General features: G+C 35.8%; 1 protein-coding gene across 1 annotated transcript in view; it reads left to right on the top strand.

The window, feature by feature from the left end:
* The window catches only part of LOC106103106 (RNA-binding protein fusilli), a 62826-nt gene extending 51918 nt beyond the window's left edge, over nucleotides 1-10908 (top strand). Inside the window, exons 7-12 of the mRNA XM_013282772.1 lie at nucleotides 7574-7684; nucleotides 7919-8051; nucleotides 8500-8637; nucleotides 9446-9661; nucleotides 10527-10694; nucleotides 10777-10908. Coding sequence (XP_013138226.1) covers nucleotides 7574-7684; nucleotides 7919-8051; nucleotides 8500-8637; nucleotides 9446-9661; nucleotides 10527-10694; nucleotides 10777-10908 — 898 coding nt within the window. The remainder of the gene's footprint in view (nucleotides 1-7573; nucleotides 7685-7918; nucleotides 8052-8499; nucleotides 8638-9445; nucleotides 9662-10526; nucleotides 10695-10776) is intronic.
* Nucleotides 10909-11091: the final 183 nt, after the last annotated feature.

Genomic DNA, 11091 nt, shown 5'->3' with positions numbered 1-11091 from the left:
AAAACAAAAGTGAATAGCCTATGTGTTCTTCCAGAGTATCCTCTACGTCTATGCCAAATTTCACTGAGATCCGTTCAGACGTTTAGACTGCAAACTCTAACAAACATCCATCTAAACTTTCGCATTTATAATATTAGTAAGATTGGTTTTGAATTTATTATTCTTATGATTTATTTACGTGGTCCTTACGTCTTTCATCTCTATTATCTACTATATTTTTCGTAGCCCCATATAACATTATTGTCGTATCTCTCGCTCTTTTTTATCAGTGTAGCGACAAGATCACGAACTAATTGTATTCTAATACTTCAGAAGTTATATGAATTAGTTTCTAATCCGTATAAATTAATCTAATTTAAGTGTTACAAATCTCAACAGATATGAAATTGACAAGGTAATAGATAAATCATATCGAAAATACATTTAACAGTAGCCTTGTATAATTATAATCTATTATTAATAATATTTTAGATATGTTATCATTTCACAGTGTGGTAATATATTAGTTGATGTGTTAAGAACTAAGCATGATTCTAAGAAACTTAACATCCTCAGTTCATAACTACATAGACGTCCTCACCGATGGATTCAAACCTACCTTAATATACGAATGATTAGCTGATGCTAGCGACTACGCCCGCGTGAATTAAAACAGTAATTAAAAAAAATGTAGCCTATGTCACTTACAGATAAATTACCTTTCTAACGGTGAAAGAATGTTTAAAATCGGCCCAGTAGTTTTTACGTGAATCGAATACATACAAAAATAAATCTTTCCTCTATATAATATTAGTATAGATATAGACAATACCTTAGTAAACCACGCACCGAATCATCAGATGTACATCACGAAATAATCTTATTAATATTATAAATGCGTAAGTTTAGATGGATGGATGTTTGTTAGTTTGTAGCCTAAACCGCTGAACGGATCTCTACGAAATCTGGCATAGATATAGATGATAGGCTGGAAGAACACATAGACAACTTACTTTTGTTTTTTTTTTATTCGCGGGCGAAAGCTGGTTTTCGATAAAATTTCATTTAAGGCCTGTTCTGAAGGGGAAGTCATCGGCAAACCTATGCACTAACAATGGGTCACAATTGAACGAATCAAATTGAGATTAGTTGCATAAAATATACTTATAATTAGACTTAGGTCAGTATTTAAATAATCCAAAGTGCACTAGATTACAGCCCAAAACAACATACTATGCTCTCGATAGATATCTAGATATTTCGTGACATATATAATTTAAACAAAAAAATAATATTATCGACATATTTGTTATTGACCTCCGTGAACTTATGCGATGAATTGGAAAATATTTGTATCATTTTTGCATCTTACATGTTCACATCGAGAGGCCTACCCAAATGATACTCTAATTATACCTTAGTCAACGCTCGCACTGGTTGACTCACTTACATTTTCTGTACACTCTATCAGTAATTAATGTAGTACACATAAAGAGATGGATGGATGGATACGAAAGGTGACATGATCAAGAAGGGAGTGATGACTGATGATGGATGATAAAGTTATGTGGAGGTCAAAAAACTGTTGCGCTGACCCTACGGGATGTTGATGACAATAGTTTTTAGCTATTTTTGACCTACTTCCCAAAATAATGTACTTGATTTGTCTGTATTTTTTGTCAATATGCTCTACTCTGTCGACTATGGTCTAGGCTCCCTAACTTAGGGTAGGCTCCGCGCCACGCGTTGGGGACGTATAATGAGCTGGTGATGATGATGATGCTCTACTCTTGTTTTAAAGGACAGGCGATTATTTAGGCTCAATCTAAAGAATCGGAGATCTAATTTTAGTCCCTTTCTCTTTATACCCTTTTTTTTAAGAGGAAAGGATGGGAAGGAAAAGTGGATTTGATGGTGGAGAAGACACATAGGAAAGGGAAATGTCCTCTTTATTTGCGTCTCCGCCTCCGTCAATTAAGAGTGGGCATCTGCAATTGCGGATGTTTATGGGCAGCGGTCACTTTCCATTTCGATTCAGGTGGCCACTTGCTCGTTTGCCACTTTATATTATAAAAAAAAAGAGAGGCGAGAAGCTGTCCTTAATATAGTATTTTACTTTTTCGACAAGTTATAATTGCTCGTTTTCATTTGATCAACCCGCAACCCGTGAGCCAGCGTGGTTGCCTATAGTGTATAGGGCGACTAGGTTATAATCGTTACTTAGTTAAGGTTTCGAGCCCCTTAGTGGATACGTATAGTGAGCTGGTGATGATTGTATTCCACTATAGAGACGTAAGTTGGTCAGCGAACACTGAAGTGTACTCGTAGTGTGCATAAGTTTTCCACACTTCAGTATAAATTTACGATGTGTGGATGCGATAAGACGAGCACTGAACTGAACTACGCCTTACAGTACAAGGATTTTGTAATAAGATTTTATAACTTTTATTGCAATCTAGGAATCTAGTATTTGTGTTGTATTCTTCTTAGAACCTGATTTTAGTCCCTTTTCCTTTTCACACTTTTCTTAAGAGGAAAAGATGGGAAGGAGAAGTGGATTTGACGGTGGAGGAGACGCAAAGGAAGGGAAAATGTCCTCTTTATGTCTCCTCCTCCGTCAATTAAGGGTAGTCAACGCATCTGCAATTGCGGATGTTTATGAGCAGCGGTCGCTTTCAATTTCGGTGGATTCAGGTGGCCGCTTGCTCAAAAAAACACTTAGGTATTATTAATTCCGCGCTTAGTTACGGGCGACATCAAGTAGACTATACTTCAATCTTTCTGGCGAAACTAAGATCGCAAAATGTTTTACGTTAATGTTTTATCAGTGAGAACTCACGTTTGTCGCTAATTAACAGTTTACATTAATAGAGCGACTGGAAGTGGCACTTTATTAATTCAATGTCAAACATCAGCACTGATTATGTTATCAGTAACGTCAATTAGTTGACCTCCGTGGAAGTTTTAGAAGACGGAGAAACTTTCAGTTCCGCTAGTCGCTAACATTGTGTTTATGACTTTGAACTTAGATAACTTGGTGTTAGACGCTATAAAATTAGCTTACGCGCGATCCGTCGCTTGTAGTTGCCAGTGATATTTCCACTGGCGCTGCCGCAAATGCAGCTTGTGTGAGCATAGCTTAGTGGAAACATGCATTAATTGAAACATGTCTCGTGATTTATTAAATATTCAATTAAATTAAATAGTGGAAAATTATAAAGTGGTCTATAATTTTACTAGTATAAATGCGAAAGTTTAGATGGATGTTTGTTAGAGTTTGTAGCCTAAACTGCTGAACGGATCTAGATGAAATTTGGCATACATGTAGATGATAGCCTCTAAGAACACATAGGTTACTTCCTTTTTATAAAACGAATAATTTTTTCTCGTAGTCAATGATATTTTACTATGAAAAAAAACCACGTAAGGGCTTTGTTATAACATTTAGTAATGACACACCCATTTACAATACCCTAGTTTTATACTTGTTCACACAGTGATTAACTCAATGTGTCAACCGGTGCGTGGTTTCTGACGCATCGGTCAATATTATCTGACTTTCGTCACAGTTCGTCAGAATATGACTCCAAACTAAACGTATTTTGATGCTGTTGTGACGTAAAACGAAGAATTCATCGGTAACAGATTCCGTTTCTGAATTAAGTAACGATCGAGTGCAGAATTTTCTTAAACAATCTGTTGTAGTCGAACCCCTTAAGGCCGGTTTCCCAGTTACTTTTAAAGTTAGTGGTATCGGTTCGATTACTTTTTGAAATTCGTTTCCGAACTACGTAACTTGAGTTGTATTTCGTTGGAACTTTGTATTGTATTATCCGTGTATACCTAACACTAATGAATCGTTAGTTAATGACACAATAAATAAAAACTTTATAAATCCAGTATAAGTGTAGGTTTTAATAAGTTTAATCGAACGTTTATTTAACCACTATTACTGAGGGTCCTTCAAGAAGCGAGCCTACAATTTCCTCAAAGGCCGGCAACGCATCTGTATTTCCTCTAGTGTTGCGGATGTCTATGGGCGTCGTTGACCACCTCTGTGTTCCCGCCGCTCGTTTGTCCCCTTCTCTTATAAAATAAATTGTCAATAGATTTTCAATTACCGATCTATAAATGAAATATTTTGATTAACGAGTACGTAATCTTATTTAGAATAAAGAAAAACTTTCATATGAATGTAAAACGTGAATGATACCATACTGATTCATTATATTATTCAATTATTTCAATAGATTAACAACAACAATTATTTACGTTAAGCGTAAATCTCGTGACGTGACATATGTGTAATTACATGCTGTCGTCCCTTTCAATCGAATTGCCAAAATAGAGACGAAAATATGTAGATCTAGAATCTACCTGACCTTTTGAATCCCATGCTCTCTCTATTTGCATGCTCGTAGCTGGAACAAAATGCAATTTTGCTGTAACAATCGCACAATACTGAGTGCAAGCTCCTATAACATCTGTAGGCATCACAAACTACGAGTAGATCCATTCACGTGTGTGTTCATGTTAAAAAGCCACTTTACTCTTGATATTTTATATAAAATTTGAACGATTTTAAACTATTGGTTAAGTAACTAGCTGTAGTACTTGTTTGTTTGCTTAACTTTACTAATATTTATTTTTCTAATATTATAAAAAGGAGAGATTTGTGTTTTTAGATTTTGTATGTATTGAAATTATTCATAAACTACTAGGCTGATTTCAAAAATTTGTTCACCATTAAAAAGATATCTTAGCAGTTACTAACCTAGGTTATGTTTATTTATTTTTTAATTTCACGTGGTTGAAGTCGCGAGCAACAGCTAGTCTGTTATAAGATTACAATAAGTGAAAACTAATTGGCTTTCCGTAGACTAGTTAATTAGACTAATATTGCTGTGTCATTCACGTGATTATTAAAACTTACTAATATTATAAATGCAAAAGTTTAGATGGATGGATGTTTGTAAGAGTTTGTAGCCTAAACAGCTAAATGTGTTCAACATTTCGATGAAGTTTGGTATAGATGTAGAGGATAGTCTGGAAGAACACATAGGCTGCTCACTTTTGTCTTTAATCCCACACGGAGTCGCGGGCGAAAGCTAGTAAATAAATAATACAATGCTAGCGAATTGCATGGTTGTAGATGACATGCATAGCTTGTATGCAACTGTGCCAAATATTATGTTCTTTATAATGCTTTAAAACAAATGTAACTACAAACAACTCACGTGCCAACTAACGCAGCATTTAATACATGTTCCATGATAGTCTTTTAACGACACACGATTACTTGGAATATATTTTTATATGTTAGAAGTATATTTTATGATGACCATTTATATTTCGTGATGTAGCAATAATATGGAATGTCAACGCAATGTCATAACTGTAGATTTATTTTGTTATATTTTGCTGACTCTACATACTCTACGTATCCTACCCAGAGATATTTAAAAGACATATAGAGGAGGCGTAGTAAACAAAACTATTTCACAGGTACTTTCTCTGAAAGGTACTATTTAGTTGTCAAGTTTAATGCCTTGTATCCTTGTATTTAATTGTATTGTATTGTATTTTAATTGGTTATTACTTTTATTGTTAATTATTAATCTGTTTTCAATAAATTTCAATAAATTGACTTGTAATAAAACATTAATTATAGTAACATGTGGTTTGAGGCTATCAATAGGTAGAGTTAGGAAGATTATGTGAAAAATGTCTCAAATGTAACTATGCCTCCTCTATATATTTTCGAATCTCTTTGGTTCCACCTAAAGTTTTCGCTGACGTTACACTCGTAATAGCTGACTCATATTTTTAGAAGGAAATGAAAGGGATATCAATATGTTTTTCTGACACCATGTACTAGTTACTTCAGTAGAAACCCACGTTATAAACATGTATTGCAAACACCAATATTTGTTAGTATCACGTCGACTTGTATACGATCTGTCAAAAAGGTCTTTGCTAACTATCCTGATATCAAAAACAAATTTACTTGAAAACACAATAAAGTCATCTTTGGTGTAATAAAACTACTATATACTACACTAGATAAATAGATGTGTCGGCGTCGTTTCCGCTTCTCTATAACAGATGGCGCTGTGTGTTGGTTACATCACGATTTGTATTTGTTTGTCCTGTAACTTATATAGTTTTGTCGTGTTTCGTGTTTTTTCGGTTATTTGTCCAGTGGTGTTCTTTGTGTTCTTTAGGTCTTGGTGAGGTTGTTTGTGTTCCGTAGTTTCGTTTGTTTTCGTGGAGTCGTTTGTTGTGGATAAAGTTTCGTAGGAGTGTCAACAAATGGTCCTTCGAGCCGGATTTACGTAATAATATCAAAAGTTTTAATTTAACTATCTCAAGACTGTTGTCGGATTGCTGATTTTTTTATTTCATAAGGTAGCAAACGAGCAATCGGGCACCTAAATCCGCCTAACTGTCAAAGCGATCGTTGCCCATAGACAATCGCAATAGATGCGTTGCCTACCCTTAAGCGACGGAAGAGGAGACGCACATACCTAAGAGGATGCTCCCCTCCCTATGCGTCTCGACTCTTCCCATCCTTTTCTTACAAGAATAAGGTTGAGATTGTCGATTGTTTCGCCATTCAACTGTTTAGTTGCACAACTAAAAATCAAGTAGAATGCGCACCTTTATACAAGCTCAAAGCAATCAAAGCGCGACTAAAATGTTGGGCGATAGTTTAGTTTCAGGTGTGCGTACAATCTAATCTAATATTAGACAAGTTCTAGATAGAAATAGATCGAAGGTAATATAACAATTACGATAAAAAAATAATAATCGTTTACCGTTATCGTGGATTTTACCGATTGTGAGCAACAATAGGCTATAACTACGCTTTATGGTTTACTGGGGGCAAGCACAAGACTGACCGAAACGATAAACTTACGAACCAACGTAAAATACCAAAAACAATTCATATTTATTATTAAAAAGCACATTCGAATTCCAATAAATATCTATCTAAAATTTTATCCAATTAAAAAAATAGATATTGAGAAAAATGTGAAATTTTGACCCTTTCAAAGCTACATTTTATTTTTAAATGATGTAGAAGACGCTGTCCTACTTACATACATATCAAAGCTGGTATATTAATCTTATTGTCATACTAATATTATAAATGCGAAAGTTTGAATGAATTGATGGATGTTTTTTAGATTTTGAAGCCTAAACTGCTAAACGGATTTCGATGAAATTTGGCATAGATGTAGTCTGGTCTGTATGGGAGTCTGGAAGAACATATAGGCTACTTTTTTTACTTCTTAATTCACAACGACGAAGCCGCGGGCGAAAGCTAGTTTTAATGTAAACAAAAATAAAAGTGTTTCATAAAAAAATAGATAATCATAGTAAACGTATTACCCTAATTGCGTTGTTAGAAATAGAATTAGGTTATCATAATACAAAATATCGGAGTAGAAATAACTACACGCGTCAATGACTGATAACTTCATATACTAGCTTTTTCCAATGTTACTTTGTAAATTAAAATAGTACACCCTATGGTTAATACGTAACTTAATTTAGTAAGCGCACATTTGATATTTATAATCTGTTGCAGCTCAAAAGACGATGAAATAGACGGCAACTGTATAGTACGCGCTCGTGGACTACCTTGGCAATCATCAGACCAAGACATCGCTAAATTCTTCAGAGGGCTAAATGTCGCCAAGTGAGTATACTAGAATATGTATCCTATTACCACTAGTAGAAGACTCAATATTGCTTAAAAAATAACTGAGGGTAATGTTTGGAAAATCACATATGTCCACAGATAATAGAAATGTTGGGGGGAATTTAAAGATATAGTCTGTCTCTCTCATACTCTTTGACAAAACAAAGAGAACAAGAGTATCCTATGTTTTATAATGTAATTTTATAATATAATGGTGGTACTCTTTTTCAGGGGTGGCGTAGCGCTTTGCCTTTCACCGCAAGGCAGACGTAACGGCGAAGCGCTGGTGCGCTTTGTGTCACAAGAGCACAGGGACATGGCTCTCAAACGTCATAAACACCACATCGGTCCGCGGTACATCGAGGTAACTATTAACCCTTTACAAGAAAGAAACCTTTAAATCATCATCACCAACTCACAATATGATACCACTGAGGTGCTCGGAACCTACCCTTAGTAAGGGGTGACTAGGCCATATTCAAGCACGCTGGTCCACTGCGGGTTGATTTTACACATATCTGTAGATTACAAGTGAAGTTAAATATATACTAGTTATACTAATATTATAAAGAGGAATGATTTGTATTTTTATATTGAAATAACACAAAAACTACTGGGCTAATTTAAAAAATTCTCTCACCATAAAAAAACTACGTTATCAGTAGGTAACATAAACTACATTTTTTATTATTTTTTTATATCACGCGGGCGAAGTCGCGAGCAACAGCTCGAATCAATATTCAGCAACCCAGAACGAAGAGAGGATTCAAAATTTGTCTATATTATTTTTAATCCTAGTATGACAATTACAGGTGTACCGTGCCAGTGGAGAGGACTTCCTGTCAGTGGCGGGGGGCGCCACGTGTGAGGCAGCCGCCTTCCTATCTCGTGGCGCTCAAGTTATCGTGCGCATGCGTGGCTTGCCCTACGACGCTACACCGCAGCAAGTTGTTAGTATACTTTAAATACATATTCCAGTACTAACTGGCATGCCAGAGATAGTACAATTCACTACAGTTGAAACTTACAATTGTGTGAAACTAGTTTTTATCCGCGACTGCGCGTGGAATTAAAAAAAAAGTATCCTCAGCGTCCGTCCAGATAATCTTACTAATATTATAAATGTGAAAGTTTAGATGGATGGATGGATGTTTGTTCGAGTTTCTAGCCTAAAAGGCTGAAGGGATCTTGATGAAATTTGGCATAGATGTAAAGGATAGTCTGGAAGAACATATAGGCAACTTGGTTTTGTTTTTCTTTTTTTATTCCGCGCGGACGGAGTCGCGTGGAAAGCTAGTAACTCTATAAATCCATACCAAATTTCATCGTATCCGTACAGTCGTTTAGGCTACACTAACAAACATCAATTCATGTAAATTTTCGCAATTATAATATCAGAAGTACTTTTTAAATCAGTCGTAGATTATTTGGTAGAATATTTTATACTTAATTTTATTTATTTATTTCCCACTCACCTTAATATTCCATTTTATTTACATGTTAGCATGGTATGGGCATGTTATGAGGAGGGATGAATCACATGTTACAAGGAGAACGGTAGTTATGAGTGTGGAAGGGTACATCGGTAGAGGTAGACCTCGAAAGAGATGGTTGTATTGCGTGAAAGGTGACATGATCATAAAGGGAGTGATGACTGAGATGACGTATGATAGAGTTATGTGGAGGACAAGAACCTGTTGCGCTGACATTACGGGAGTAGGATAAGGAGGATGATGATGATGACCGTTTTATTTACAGCTGGATTTCTTCTCATCTGGTGACGATCCAGTTCAAGTGCTGGATGGTTTAGAAGGCGTGTTGTTTGTCCGGCGGCCGGACGGTAGAGCTACAGGCGATGCGTTCGTCTTGTTCCCTAAAGAGGAGGACGCGCCTAAAGCTCTCTCCAGACATCGAAAGCTCATCGGCGCGAGATATATAGAACTGTTCAGATCTACCACTGCTGAAGTACAACAGGTAAATGATATGCAAAACTGATGGCTCCTATGTAAACTGATATATGTTTGAAATACAAATTTTGCGTGACAAAATTTTAAATATTAACCTATACTATCTATACTAATATAATGAAGCGTACACACTACTTCGTGGTGTAGCTATTAAACTTAGGGGAAAATAAATTGTAAAAAACCATCACATGGAAAGGGACCATAAACTACAAGCTGCCAACATTAAGGAAGCAAGGTCATTTTGCAATAGAGAATTTGACAAATCTAAACAATGAAATAATGTTTTTATAATTCCATGCGGATGAAGCCGCACAAAAACAGCTAGTAAGGTTATAAAGTGTCAATTATTAACAAACGACACATGGATAAAATGTATAGTTATTCTTTATGTAATGTAACTTTCGTATTAATACAGATATTAGTATCTATAATGTCTGCTTTATAGCAATTTGTTCTATAAAATCTGTCTCAAAAACTAAATTTCCTAATCCTGATGTGATAAATAAGAATGTATCAAAATCTGTTTCCGCAGCTTGCTCTTGTGAAGTGATGGTGAGTGGTTGGTGCATGCTTATGTGACCTCGTAGCTGCCAAATTTTTATATATTTTATTTAAAAGAGGAAATGTTAACAAAGCCTTATTATTTACTGGCTGTTACTCGTGACATAGAGCCTATGTTACTCAGTGATAACGTAGCTTTTTAATGTTGAAAGAATTTTTGAAATCGGCCCAGTAGTTTTTGAGTTATTTCAATACATACAAAAATACAAATCTTTCCTTTTTATAATATTTATATACTATCATGTATCCTGGTGACGTCACCATTTAATTATCTTATATTCACTTAAGAGTTTAACATTCATTGTGATTAGGTACTAAACCGTTCCCTGGAGACACGCACGAGCACCGCCAGCACGCCGTCTACCGCCAGCGCGCCCGCTGAAGGTCTCCTGCCCGTGACCCTGGTGCCGCAGCATGTCATCACCTCGGGCACCGCTAAAGACTGCGTCAGGCTCAGGGGACTGCCGTATGAGGCACAGGTAACAATATCAGGAACACCATGGAAATAAACTGCATTCTTATCAACAGGTATCTAATATTGTTGAAATGCCGTATCAACAGGTGGAGCATATATTGACATTTTTGGATGAGTTCGCGAAAAACATCGTAGTACAGGGCGTCCACATGGTTTATAATGCACAGGTAAGCAAGATTTCTTTAAACGTCCAACTAAACTACCGCACAACTGTTTAGTCTCGCTGTGCTTGCTATTCTTATATGGAGGTGTGCACACTACTCGATTTTTAGTTGTACAACTAAATAGTTGAATGGGCTGCTAAACAATTGACATTCGCACAATAGTTGTGCGATAGTTTAATGAAAGATCTGCCTATATGTCTTTTTGTATCTTAAATAATCTCTTTATTCTATAATTAC

This window comes from Papilio polytes, unplaced genomic scaffold (genome assembly GCF_000836215.1).
Source record: "Papilio polytes unplaced genomic scaffold, Ppol_1.0 DF823868.1, whole genome shotgun sequence".
NCBI classification, from domain to species: Eukaryota; Metazoa; Arthropoda; class Insecta; order Lepidoptera; family Papilionidae; genus Papilio; species Papilio polytes.
The sequence above is the reverse complement of the archived record's forward strand: the minus strand, read 5'-3'. Positions and strand labels throughout refer to the sequence as shown.